Source organism: Musca autumnalis, unplaced genomic scaffold, assembly GCF_047663935.1.
Source record: "Musca autumnalis isolate F117 unplaced genomic scaffold, ASM4766393v1 scaffold_4, whole genome shotgun sequence".
Lineage (NCBI taxonomy): Eukaryota > Metazoa > Arthropoda > Insecta > Diptera > Muscidae > Musca > Musca autumnalis.
This window is the reverse complement of record NW_027411977.1, coordinates 46,434,520-46,448,668: the sequence shown is the minus strand read 5'-3', so window position 1 is coordinate 46,448,668 and position 14,149 is coordinate 46,434,520. Positions and strand designations below refer to the sequence as shown.

General features: G+C 33.0%; 2 protein-coding genes across 4 annotated transcripts in view; both read left to right on the top strand.

The window, feature by feature from the left end:
- LOC141403880 (G-protein coupled receptor Mth2-like) overlaps nucleotides 1–14,149 on the top strand; it is a 536,210-nt gene that overhangs the window by 126,064 nt on the left and 395,997 nt on the right. The window lies entirely within an intron of this gene.
- LOC141403876 (G-protein coupled receptor Mth2-like) overlaps nucleotides 321–14,149 on the top strand; it is a 36,585-nt gene continuing 22,756 nt past the window's right edge. Inside the window, exon 1 of the mRNA XM_073986936.1 lies at nucleotides 321–965. Coding sequence (XP_073843037.1) covers nucleotides 420–965 — 546 coding nt within the window. The 5' untranslated portion in view covers nucleotides 321–419. The remainder of the gene's footprint in view (nucleotides 966–14,149) is intronic.

The following is a 14,149-nucleotide window of genomic DNA, read 5'->3' as shown; positions in this document are numbered from 1 at the left end:
CAAAAGCATCATATTTTCCAACGGTGGCAAAATACCCCTCAGTGTAAGGTAGGCGACATTCCATGAGTATACTAGCCATGTGAAACTTCTCTGTAAGTGGTGTCGTAAGACTCGCAGACTGGTCTATAACAAGTTGCATTTATATCACTGTTATTATCACATCCCACTTGTTGTGGTGGGTTAATTTGAAAGTTTTGTTTTTCTTGTTATAAGCACGTTCACACATACATATTACAAAGCTATCTCAAGAAACATTTGTGGTTTTATTGGTCTTAAGAGAATTATGGAATTGCTCTACCTTCAGCTTGTTCTCTGCTATTAGAGTCGTTTGCATGGATAGCGTATTGACTCGATTTCCTTTTGCAGTATAAAGTATAAGCTATTTGCCAGTGGACGCATGTATTTCTCTGTGATATGCAATGGGAACAAGTCATATCATATCGGTAATTATTTTCACAATGACTATGCTTTTCATAGCCTGTATAGGGCTTTTTCTTGTTCCCGCATTGATTGCTCGTGAAGAGGCAAATGACATAAAACGTGAAATGTGTAATTTTCGTGATACCGTAGATCTTACAAATCGTACACGTTTTCCTAACGGTTCATATCTCTATGATGGCATATTGATACCAGCAAATCAATCGTCTTTCTATAAAAATCGCGTTATGTTTCTCGATAAGTCACAGCCGGCAGAATTACATATGAGAGGCTGTATCTGTAATGCAACCGAGCATAGATACTGTACAAAGTTATGCTGTGATCGCGGTCAATTCTTCAATCGAACATCGGGGCATTGTGAAAAATTGCCGTTACCCTACAAAATGCCAAGACGAATGGAAATTGGACTGGAGGATAATTCACGTAAAAATATCAATATATTTGACCATTTTATCATACAAATTGGTAAGCCATGCGCAAAACTTGAAGTAATTTCCATGAAAGAGGATCCTTGGTTATTGATGGAGGTAAGTGAGAAAACAAATGCACATTCTTTTGTCTTCAATGATTAATTTAATGGGGTAAATAACTTAAAGCTTACGTTCGTTCGTAAGCTATTTGTATAACAATTCTAGATAGAGATGAATGATGTGATTTAAATACTATCGGGGATTTTTTAAAACTAATTTTAATAAGGAGATTAATGTTGTGATAAATATCTTGGAAAATGTGAATGTACCGAAGGGGTTTTGTAGAAAATTAATTTTCATAATTTCCCAACGAGTTCTTTTGCATACTACGGTGTTACCTCCACTTGTAGAGCCCAGTAAAAGCAATTCTTCTTTTTTTTGTCCAAGAGAACTACCAATTTTTTTGCGTATATTTTTATACCAGTATGATGTAAGCCATCGAAATATTCGTTCGAGGCCCTATAAGGAGTATATGTATGCATATTCTGGATCAACATAAAATTCTAAGTCGATATAACCATGTATGTCTGGCTGTCCGTCCGTCCTTCTGTTGAAATCAGGATACAGCTCACAATATTTAAGATCCAGATCCATCTTACTGGCCCCTTGTTTTGTTGTTATTTATTCAAAAATATTTTCTACCTCATTTCTCCGGGTCTATTGCAGAGATGGTCCGTATTAAAATTTGTTAGGTTTCCAAAAGTTGTTAACTTCAGAAACGTCTTTTACCTTATAAGATGCATAAGAAACGTATCAATAGAGATCGCTCAAGTTGACGAGAAAGGTAATAAGCCAAAATACCTCAACGCGTTAAGGTAAAGGCATTTTCTTGGTATAGGGCCTCAATGTTTTAAATTGCAACGCCATTGATCACTTGTGGCATGAACATCTTGCGTGTATTATACTAATTCAAAAGGAACGACTTTTTCTCGTTTCTGAGTTATCAGCACTAACGTTAATGATAAAAAAAATCCACGTTTCTTGCTGTGATGATAGATGAACGAATAATAATAACACTGTACAACACAAAAAATAATTACAAGATAATTCGACCAGATTATGAAAGAGGGCCGAAAAAAAGAAGACACGTGTATCGGCGTTTTGAAAGTTTACGTCGGGAAGTAACCTAAATAGGCGTGGCTAGTTCCCCCCATTTCTACAGGTTCTAAAATATTAGACATCAGATTCCTTGGAATCCTTGCATTTTAGGCATAAAGTGTCTTTGGCAATATTGCTGAAAACAATGCGGGGTATCTTTTTATGAAAAAAATTAACCCTCATGCGAGTCACTAAAGGGGTCTTTTTCGTCCCTTTTTTCAAAAACTTTTAAAAACTCCTTTAAAATATGATCGTATCAGATCAAAATATTCTACAAAATTATTTGTCATAAAATTTTACTATAGGTCCCCGAATACACCAAAACTCTAAATCGTACCTAAACGCCAGGAATCTGCCAAAAGTAAAATCACGTTTTAGGGTTAATGTTGTAGTTTATCTGATTTTATTAAGTTTTGTCATACAAAACTTCATTCTAGATAGAAGACGTCAAAGACAAAAATAATCTCCATCAAATTTCAATATAAGTTGCCGAATAAATGAAATATGTATTTGCAATATATGTCAAGAAAATATATACATTATGGATATAACTTTTTGCACTTTTTTGCAAATATGGAAAATACCACCACATAGCCGTGTAGAGCATGAAAAACTATTATGAAATAAGGTGTAATTTTTTCTCTATCGCGAAAAAGGTTTCCGCACCAAATGCATTGAAGTTCAGTAATGCATTTTTTAATTTTATCTGTTATAACAACATGTTTGCTTTTCATTAAAATTTTTATTTTTTTTTTTTTTTTGTAATCTAATTTAAAATCATTATTAAAGCGTTCTGGACCAATTTGTTCTCAAATCGCGCCATTTCGGAGCATTTTAGGAACTTTTGACAGTATTGCAATTTTTGGTTTTTCTTTATAAACTCGTGAATTTTATGTTTATATTTGTTGTACCTATCGGACAAGAGAATATGGTGTCATTTGCAACAAATTCGCGGAAGTTACAGACCGTTTTTAATGACTTTGCCTGTGAGAAGACAGTAATTGAAAACTCTCTAATACATCGCAAAAGCATTGGAACGCTCCTTCAGGCAGTTTTGGCCTTAAGAATGTGCAAACTTTTCGGAAAATGTCGATAAGTGACATTGTGCTACAAAATTTGTGGGGGTTTTCAGACTTTAACCACTATAACTTAGCCATTTGTTAACTGTTAAAAAATTTAAAATCAAAATCGGGAGGCTCGATTTTCACGGTAGATATATAGTCCAGTGGACTTTTTTGCTCAGTTCAATCCCAGGAATCAGAAACGCGAAGGGCTCATTAAGGTTTTTTTCCTTCCACACAAATCGCCCCACCCTAATAAATATGAATTGATAATTTCTTAAGGCAATTTAGAATACGTTTTGCAGATATAGAAACATAAAACGATATATTCTCAAATACAGACTTGTGTTTTAACAACAAAAAATAATTCATTTAATATGTAAACTATAACAAAATGAGAACAAATTATGAATGAATATTTAACGTAAAAATGGCAATATTATGTTTTTTAGTTTTTGAGTTTTTCCTTAAACTACAAATAAACGAGTCAGACGATATCAAAAGTCGATGGACCAAGGCTTCGTTTGTAGCCTTTCTTGAAATCTTGCGCGTAAAGTTCTGGCGGTATTTCCATGTATCCTTATGTCGCGACTCTTGTGTCTCCTCCGATAGTTTCCCAATAGGAAGTATACATGATTCTATTATAGTTTTTCCATGAAATAATACCTTTTGGACAGTGGCAGGCATATTATACCAACTATAATTTTCTAAATAAACTTTACACGTTTCTTGTGCGTATTTATCAAATTTGTTTGAATGTATTGATTTACCAGACAGCAAACAACCCAAAATAACTCGAAATCTCGTTTTTACACCCGATATATTGGATGTTTTTTGGGCTTCTTAGAAAAATTTCCTGGCAAATATTAAAAAATATATAATTCGGTCGGCAAATGAATCTTTGAACTCCAAAATACCAAAAATCAGGGGTACCGTTATATGAGAGTTCTATCATAAAATGGACCTATGCCCACAAGATTGTGTGTGCAAGTTTTCTGACCACTAGGAACTCTAAATGCAAAATTGTAGCAACTTCGTTCCGAAAATGTATTTAAAAACCCTAAAATACCTGAAATCGGGCGGTATCCTTATATGGGGGCTACATCAAAACGTGGACCTATATATACAATTTTTATATACCTGACTTAACGCACAAGGACATAACGCCCAAAATTAATTTTGGGCGTTATGTCCGCCCCGACCCCGGACTTAACCCCCAAAATAAAATTGGGTGTTATGTCCGCCCTAACTCCGGGCATAAGGCCCAAAAATAAGCGGACACAACGCCAAAAAATTTGGGCGTCATGTCCGCGTTGTAAGTGGACATAACGCCCAAAATATTATGTTGTGTTTTTTTCATATTTTTATGATTAAAAATTAATATTTGTAATGCAGGGCCGGTTTCAATTGCTGTGTTCCAGAACCTACAATAAACTATTATTTTGATCATTCTGTCTAATTTTATTATAAAAAAATTTTTAACATTTTCAAAATGGTAGAATCTTTCAGGCTATATTATGGTTAAGTAGATTTTAAAAATCATCATTCAGTTGATTTTAAACTAGTTGGACGCATAAGGAGCTCCGAAAAATCGAAATCTTCTCAGGAATTTATTAACATATTTCCAAATAACGAACACTGACGAAACGGAATGTTTAAAAGCGTGTTGAGTGATTTATTTCTTATTGTGAATTAAAAATTGAGTCATGGATAAAGCCTAAAGATGTTGAAAGAGATCGAGCAAAAGTCGAAAACGGTATATTTTATAAAAAATCGCGCACGCGATTTCTTATAAAATATACCGTTTTCGACTTTTGCTCAATTGCTTTCGTAAGTTGTTAAGTTAAGTGTTAATATGTATTTAAAATTGTTTCCTCATTGAAAATAAAATTGAGTCATAGTCATAAAACCTAAAGATGTTGAAAGCGATCGAGCAAAAGTCGAAAACGGTATATTTTATAAAAAATCGCGCGCCCGATTTCTTATAAAATATACCGTTTTCGACTTTTGCTCGATCTCTTTCGTAAGTTGTTAAGTTAAATGTTAATAAGTATTTAAAATTGTTTCCTCATTGAAAATGAAATTGAGTCATAGAGCGCGCGATTTCGTGTAAAATATACCGTTTTTGACTTTTGCTCCATTGCTTCCAGCATATTCAGGTTTGAATTCTGATTTTGATTTTCTATGACTCAATGTTTTATTTATGGCGCTGTAATATGTGAAATATGTTTTTTAAAAATAAAATTGCAGGTTTGCAAAATTGTGAATGCTTGTTAACCTTGTTTCGAGGAAACTCAAGTAAATCATAACGATCACTGTACTGTAATGTTGGGTCCATTTGTCCACAAATTGTTGGGAAATCCGTATACATTTAAATATGATCTCAGTAAGCTTATTTTTTATTTATTACATACATATATAAATCAAGTTTATTTCTAAATAAATCTAAATTTTACTTATGAAGTGGGAAAATCATTAATTTCGGAAGGCCCAATGGGCCTTATGTCCGCTATGGGGGCGGACTTAACGCCCAATTTCATTTTGGGCGTTAAGTCCGGGGTCAGGGTGGACATTGATTTTGGGCGTTATGTCCGTTGGGCGTTAAGTCAGGTCGCCAATTTTTAGTAAGGAGATAGTTTACTCGTAGAAAACGTTATATTTAAATTTTTAGCTAGATCGGTTGATTAATGTAGGTAAAATCTTCAAAACACGCAAGATCGGGTGGTATTTTCCGGCGTCGCACTTGGTCGCAATTTCTCTATTGAAAAACTGATAGTTCGAGAGCTCCTCTATATTTGGGTACCATTACAACAGTGGAACCCCGTGGAACTTTTTAGTTATATCCTATTAAAAAAGAACTTATTAAAAATATACACGTAAAAATTTTCAAAACAAATCAGGTTATTATACAGAACAGGGCCGCAGATACATTTACTTCTAAGCACAATTTAATACGTCCGGTTTCGGATAACAAAAAGAACCATTAAAAAATTCCAAAAACTCGTTATAATATGGTCCACACAAAATCGACGAATTCCTTGCGATTTTTAATACTTGTTTTAACGAAAATAAGGTCATGTTATAGGTACCGTTACTTCAATTATAACGGTACAACCAACGAAATTTTTGTTTTTCTCTCTTAGCTTGCATGTTTTTCATCCCTTCACGTAAAATTTTTGGGAATTTTGAACCATTTGTTTTTTACATTTTTGGCACAAAATATTGAATTTGGACACACTGTGAGATGGCGTTTTAAAACCCCAACTTCAAAAAATTCCACGAACTGGGGTTTTAAACCCCAACTTCAAAAAATTCCACGAATTGGGGTTTTTAAACCCCAACTTAAAAAATTTCACGAGTTGGGGTTTTTTACCCCCACCTTCAAAAATTCCACGAGCTGGGGTATTTATTTATTTATATTTATATATTTATTTATTTATTGAACACCTACACAACAAGAAATTAATTCTTATAATTATAGTAAACCCCAACTTCAAAAATTCCAAGAGTTGGGGTTTTTTACCCCATCTTCAAAAATTCCAAGAGTTGGGGTTTTTGGAAGTGAGTTTCTCACTACCTCGCCTAGGAAGTCACTCCGAAGACACGCCAAGGAAGATCTAGGAATTACACAAAGAATTTCTATAGCCTTATTCTGATTTCCTTTTATCGAGTATGCCGACGCTTCGCAGTGACTTCTAAGGCGATTGTTCACATTTATTTAATGATTCAACACATTTGAACAAATATGGAACATTTTTCTATCTGATGATTATATGAGCATACGCGCTTTGCACTCTGAAGGTCCGGGTTCGCTTCCCAAGTCAGGCAACAAAACATAACTTTCTTAAAATGACAAAATTAATGTAGGCGGAAATTCCAAGAATAATTTCTCTGAAAGAGCGTACTTATAAAAAAATTAAAAAAAAATGGAAAAAAACAAGTAAGAAAAGTCTATAGTCGACCATGGGATACCCTATACCACTATCCCTGGAAAATCGCTCTCCGCGGAACTTCTTTTCAATGATTGTGAAAATTTAATTATCAAATATCAGAGATGTATAATACTTATGACCAAAACCTAAAAGTTATCTAGCATGACAAAGACATTTTTGTAGCAGGAAAAGAAAATTTAGTTCACACAAACTAAAATGTAGTGAAACCCACTTATGTAGTACTACTACTTCCGTTGTTTAACTGTTACGTTATTGATATTTTTACCAATTTCACACAACAGTTTCAGTCCATTTAACCCGCTAAATATTATCTGATCATCACGTTGGTTTGTACGCTTCTTCTTCTTCATCATAAACTCAAACTTTGTTTAAAATTTTGCGGGTTATTATTTTGACCTACAGAGCCGCTACAAAATTGGTTAAAATTTTGTTTTTGGTTCATTTCATTCCCTGAACATTTCACGATCATCAGCAAAAACTAATCATTTCTATTCTGGCCCGAACCCAACCTCCTTAAAAAATTCGTTACAATCGGTCCATAATTGCGGCCTTAAGCTTGTTTACAATTTTTAATGGACGGACACACATCGCTAAATCGCTTTATCTCGCCGAGATATGAATTTTGGCATACTAAATAAGGGGTCTAGGACGAATATTTCGTGGTGTTACATAAACTTTTGGAGAGACAATATGTAGCATGGGATAAAAATGTGGTTCTCTACACAGAACCCATTATATATTAGGTAGTAGGCCCGTTATCTAGCAATTTACATCAGAAGAAAGGTCAGTAGCTTTTTCCCATATGTAGGCTACTTTGCGAAATATATATGTCCTCAAGGAATTAAAAAAATCTACCAAAAATAAAATTTTTATATTTTTCATACAAAAGTAATGGTCCATTTCACCCGCAAAGAATATCATATCATCATTCAAAATTGTAGGCATATTTTTCGACATATACTCTTACCCGGTGCAAAATTTCGTTACTATTGATATAAAATTGCGACTTCTAGCGAGTTTATTATTACACTACAAACAAAAAAACGGAATATATTAGGCTGTAACTCTGTTATCTGATCATGCACACCAACATAATTGGCATCAATTGAAAGGTCAAGCGTTCCACTTTCAAGTATATCTCACTTGTCCGGAATGTTATTTCCAGGAATTAAGATATAAGCTGTATATTAAACATTTTCACAATTTTCACACAAAAGTTTTGGTCCATTTAACCCTCTAAATATTATCCGATCGCCATAACAAATTGCAAGCTTCTCCTTTTTTTTTTTTTTTTTTTTTTTTGTAGTAGTTTATTTTTCTTCATTTTATATACAATACTTACAGACTATAAATAAACCAAAAAAGTTTTACTAATATGTACAAATATTATATAGCCCTAAAAAGGGAACTCAAATAACATATATAATTAATCTTATTTAAAGCTTTTATCGTAATATTTTGTATACATTTTAATAACGTTATTTTATATTTTTATGTAATGAAAAAATTTTAACAAAAACATTACATCTTTAATAGAGAGGATAAAACAAATGTTGAGGTGGTAAAACAAAGAGAAAAGGTGGTTTAGTTGTTAAGCCACCAATACTTATTTATGCTCTTATTAGTTTCAAGTAGATCTTTTTTTGATATACTGGTTTCAAACCGCATATCACCATTCAGTACCAGGTTATTGTCAATGGCTTTTATATTCGATCTCCTAAATAGATGGTAAAAAATAGGGATACCTAAGTTATTTTGTATAAACCCTATATGGTCCAGGTATACGAAAGCTTCCGGGGGTACAAAACCTGTAGCCAAAGAATTTTTAATATAGTTGAAATCAACGTGATAAGGAGCCTTTATTAAGTTATTTGTGTCGCACTCTGTGCTTCTAAGAATGTGATTTCTTATAAGCTTTATTATGAAATTGTCGATTCTTATAATGTTGGAAATATTATATAGTTTTTTATTGGAAACATATTTTGTATAGCCACTTGTAGCAGATCTGTGTAATGACATGCAAACTCTTAGACATTTCCTTTCTAATTTCCTTAACATTTCCATATACGATGGGGATATATTGAACCAAACAGGACAACCATATGATAGGATTGGTCGTATAAGTGATGTGTAAAACAATACTTTTACATTTGGGTCAATGTGTTTTGAATAAAATACATGACTATAGGACATGAACGCTTTTTTCGCTTTTGATATCTGTGTTTTTATATGATCATGGAAGTATAAGAATTTATCTAGGTGAATTCCTAGATATTTTACGACATTTTTGTTCGGTATGTTAAGACCATCAATCGGAGATTTAACAGAAAATGTTTTCCAATTTTTTTTCACATTGGAATTGCATTTTTGCACTGGGGGACGAAAAAGTATCGATTCACATTTGTCGTAATTAATTGACATATTCCAGTCCTTTGCATATTTGACGACCGTATTAAATTTGTGTTGTAGATTGTGATTTATCTGATCTATACGTTCATCAGCATGGAAAATAATTATATCATCTGCAAAGCCGATTGAATTTGGTATTATTTGCAGTAGCTCATATATATACATGTTAAATAATATGGGAGCGTTAACAGTACCCTGTTGTAAGCCATTTATGATTTGAAAATTTCTTGAACTCGTCACATCTTGACTATATACTATAAAACATCGTTCGCTTAACATGTTATATAATAGATTTATAAATCTGAAGTCAAAATTGTACCTTTTAATTTTGTAAAGTAAGCCTGGAATCCATATGTTGTCAAAAGCTTTTCGAAAATCTATTAAACAAGCTCCAGTGCACTGAGATTTGTTTAAATTCCATTGTATATTGGATACTAATATATGTGCTGCATTTATTGTAGAGTGGTTATATTTGAACCCGAATTGATTATCATTTATTTTAAGCTGTCCTTCAAGGTGTTTAATTATTTTAGTATTTATACAAACTTCAAAAACTTTACTGATATTAGGTAGGAGGGTAATTGCACGCAGGTCTTGAGGATGGTTAGGGACCTTATTTTTCTTTGGAAGTGTAATTATTTTACCAACTTTCCATTTTTGAGGAAAATATGAATTGTTGATAATGTTATTAAAGACTTTGCAGTATTCAGTTACGATTTGAACTGGTATATTTTTAAGGACTATGTTAGGTATTTTGTCGGTTCCTGAGGAAACTTTACCTTTTAAGTTTCTAAAAATATAGGTTAGATCTTCTTTTAATACAAATATATCTGAATCTATTACACTTGATCTTAGATTGCTTGAAAAATTAACAATTGTTGTTGGATTGTTGTCAAACTCCGATTTTGTTTCTAAAAATCGGGAGAAACTCTCCGTAACATCACTATGTGTTACATTTCCCTCATCTATTTCTTTATTATCATATACAGACTCTAGGTATGCACCTATTATGTCGAGAATTTGAACTCTGTCCCTGACTAAGAACGAATTGGTATTGCTTTCAACTTCTACTGTTGCAGGGTCTATATCTACTCTTTCCAAAAGATTCACTTCAGTTGTTGGTATTTTTAACATTTCGATGTGATCGTTTCTATTTCTATAATGTTTTTTAGCTTCAGAAAACATCTGAAGAGGATCTTATGGGGTCAGTTTTTTTAATCTTTTCTCGTGATCTTTATTTATTAAAATTTTGATATTGTCCTGGATAAGCTTTTTTATTAATTTCAGTTTCGTTTTTTGAATTTTTAGTTCATTTTCTGATAAATAACTCTGAAATCGGTTGCATCGTTTGATAGTATTGAGGATTTTGTTTTTTTCTTTATGCAGCATGTTAAGAATACACGACTGAAATATATTTGAGTTACCCTTTGATTGCTGTGATGGGATGGTTTCCTTAATAGCTCTTAAAATAATACTATCTAGTATTTCTAAATACATATCTATTTCTTCGTTTGAGAGATTTTTGTTGTCGGGTACTTTGTTATTTTGTTCCCAAATATTAAGAATTTTGTCGTTAAATATTCTCCAATTTGCTTTTCTGTAGTTAAATTTGTTTTCATTTACCGCTCGGAAGAATGAAAAAGGTTCTCTTCCGACATTTTTTTGTGCTATTATCTGTATAGCATTGTGATCACTATCATAGGGAATAGTTTGAAGACAATTTGTGGTTGAGTTTAAACCTGCAATATGTATTCGATGATCGGCCAAGCAAACATCAATATACGAATTGCTACGTGGGAACGAAGGCATATTTGAAGCGTACAATTTGCATTTGTAAATAATTTGGTTTTCTTCCAACCATGTATTTAAAAGTGTTCCCTTATGATTTGATATCGGGTTGCCCCAAGCTATGTGCTTAGCGTTCAGGTCACCAGCTAGAATATAAAAATTGTGTAAATTGTCCAAGTTTAATGATTCAAAAAGTTTATGAATTTCAGTTTTAAAATAGGAGTCGTTATTACCAGATGGGTAATAAAGGGAAATTATGTAAAGGATTTCTCTAGAGTTTGTTGGAATTTTAATAACACATGCTTCAAGATGTTTAAAAGTGTTAATAGTTGTATTGTTCACAATTTCATATTTGATATCTCTTTTAAGGAGTATTGCTGTACCACCTCCACATTTAGCGTTTTTTCTATCTTTTCGTATAAAATTATAGTTTTCAAAATTTAACTTATGTTTGTGATTAAGCTTAGTTTCATTCAAGAGAACTATATCAGGTTTGCTTTTATTTATAAAATTTGACAAATCATAGCGTCTTTCTAGCCTTATAAGTGAGTTAACATTTATATGTATAATGTTTAGTTTATTTTGAATTATGTTTTCGTGATTAAAAAAACTCATTATATATCCATAAGGGAAAATAGTGTGTCTATCCTGGTAGACTGTAACTGTAATTGCTTCTCAAGATTTATTATTTGATTTGATAGATTCGTAATGGTATTTTTAAGATCATTAAAAATTGAGCTTAAATCATTTAGGTTGACATTATTATTATTATTTGTAGCTGATGGATTCATTTCTCCTCTAGTTGCATTAGCATAACTAACATTGTGATCAACCTTGCTGGGATTAACACGAGGATTTTGTTTGAGCACAGATCTCCGTTGTTTGATTTTATTTTGGAGCTCCTTATATTTTTCACACCCCCTATAGGAGGCTGGGTGGCCATATTTGTTGCAAAGTACACAAAAGAGTTTATCTCGTTCATTAACATCTACGTTGTTAACTGAGCATTTCCCAATGTCGTGGCTAGAATTGCATTTAACACACCTTGGTTGGCGGTAACAATTGGCGGCACTATGAAAGAACCCCTGACATCTTCGGCATTGTTGAATTTCAGGCTTACGAATAGGTTCCCAGTAAGTAAACCTGTGCAATATCCCCTTTATATTTTTGAGGTGTCGCAAGTTGCTATCAGGTGATAGTTGAACTATAAAAGTTGAAGGCTTATAGCCGTTTCTTTTAGATTTAGATGTTTCAAATTTAGAAACTTGGAGGAACTTCAAATCATCCATTTCTAATTTTTTTAGTTCAGATAATATAGTTTCAGGTGTAGTTTCAGCCTTGATACCTTTTAATAAAACAGATTTATTTTTTACACTTTTCGGTGTAAAAGTATAGAATTTCGCTTTTGTTGTTTCTAAGTGCTTTCTTACGCGAGCGTAATTTACTAAATTATCGAGATAAATTATAATTTTATTGTCTTTGCGACCAGTTTCTTTTATATTGAACTCATTAATTTTGAGTCCATTTTTAATAAATGAGATCAGTTCATTTGAGTCAATATCAAATGTAATTATGGGTGGGATTTTTTCTTTTTTGTTTTGTTTATTTGTTAAACTATTTGCTTTCTCTGTTGAAACACTATTTGTTGTTGTTGTTTGCTCTCTTCGATTATTGTTGATTTTTTCATTTGCTTTTGGGGCATCTGTTGTGAGCACGTGCTGCTGGAATTGAGAGAGAATTTCTTCTTCACACTCGAAATTATCGAGTGTATCAAGAGGTGCATAATAGTTTTCACTTCTTGCATATTTGCTATAATTATTATCATTCATTGTGGAGTTTTTTCTTTTTCTTTCAAGAACACATGTTGGATTTAATGTTTTTTTAGAATAATTATTTGGAGCATTACGCTCACTCATATTTTTGAACCAAAAACGATGGTTCGTTTTATTGTTTTGTTACTCAAATATTGTTTTGAGATCAAGATGATAGAATTTAATTTAGATGACAAAATTAATGTTATGTTTTGCACTGAATATAAACAGTATTGATTAGCACAACCGTCTCTCATGACTGTTAGAGTCGAACTGCAAGCTTCTCCTTTGTGATATACTCTTACCTTATTTAAAATTACGCGTTGATCGGACTATTATTGAGAACTACAGAGCCGCTAGAAAACTGGATAAATGTTATGTATTTGGTCCATTTCACCCGCAAAATATTTCACGATCATCACCAATAAGAACAGGGATCTATTCTGATCTGAACCCGACCTCCATACAAAATTTCGTGACGATCAGTCCGTAATTGCGGCCTGGAGCGTGTTTACAATTTATAATGGACAGACGGACGGACACACATCTCAAAATCGCTTTATCTCGTCGAGATATGAAGATTGGTATACCACATACATTTTTCAATGTATATCTAAGGTCTAACAGTTCAACTCGAAAGAGAATTAATTAAATATCACTATAAATGACCTTCGCCTTAATAAGGCAAAAATAAAAAATATATTTTTTTTAATTAATTCATTCGCGGAAATGATCTTCTAGAAGTGTCGCTGGAGTGACTTCCAAGACGACACTCCGGCGTGGTTCATTTCTTCACAACGGATGTCACTTCAGGGTGACTTCCGCGACAATCGCCGCGACTGTTTCTATCGCCCTGGGCGACACGTCTAAGTCACTTCGGCGAAAGTTTTTGTTGTGGTTTCATATTTGTTGTGGTTTTATTGTATTCCAAATTTTGGGGTAGCTGCTTCACAGTGGATCCACTTGTATGGAGAAAGTGGCCAAAAATATTTCCCGTGTAAATATCAAGCAAATGCGCTGGTAACAGCTTTGTGCTGCTGCGAAGAGTGTTTTAAGAAACCACGAGCGTAACTTTCTCCCCCTTTCCCCTCTGGAGGGGGTATACGGTAAGAATTGTTTTA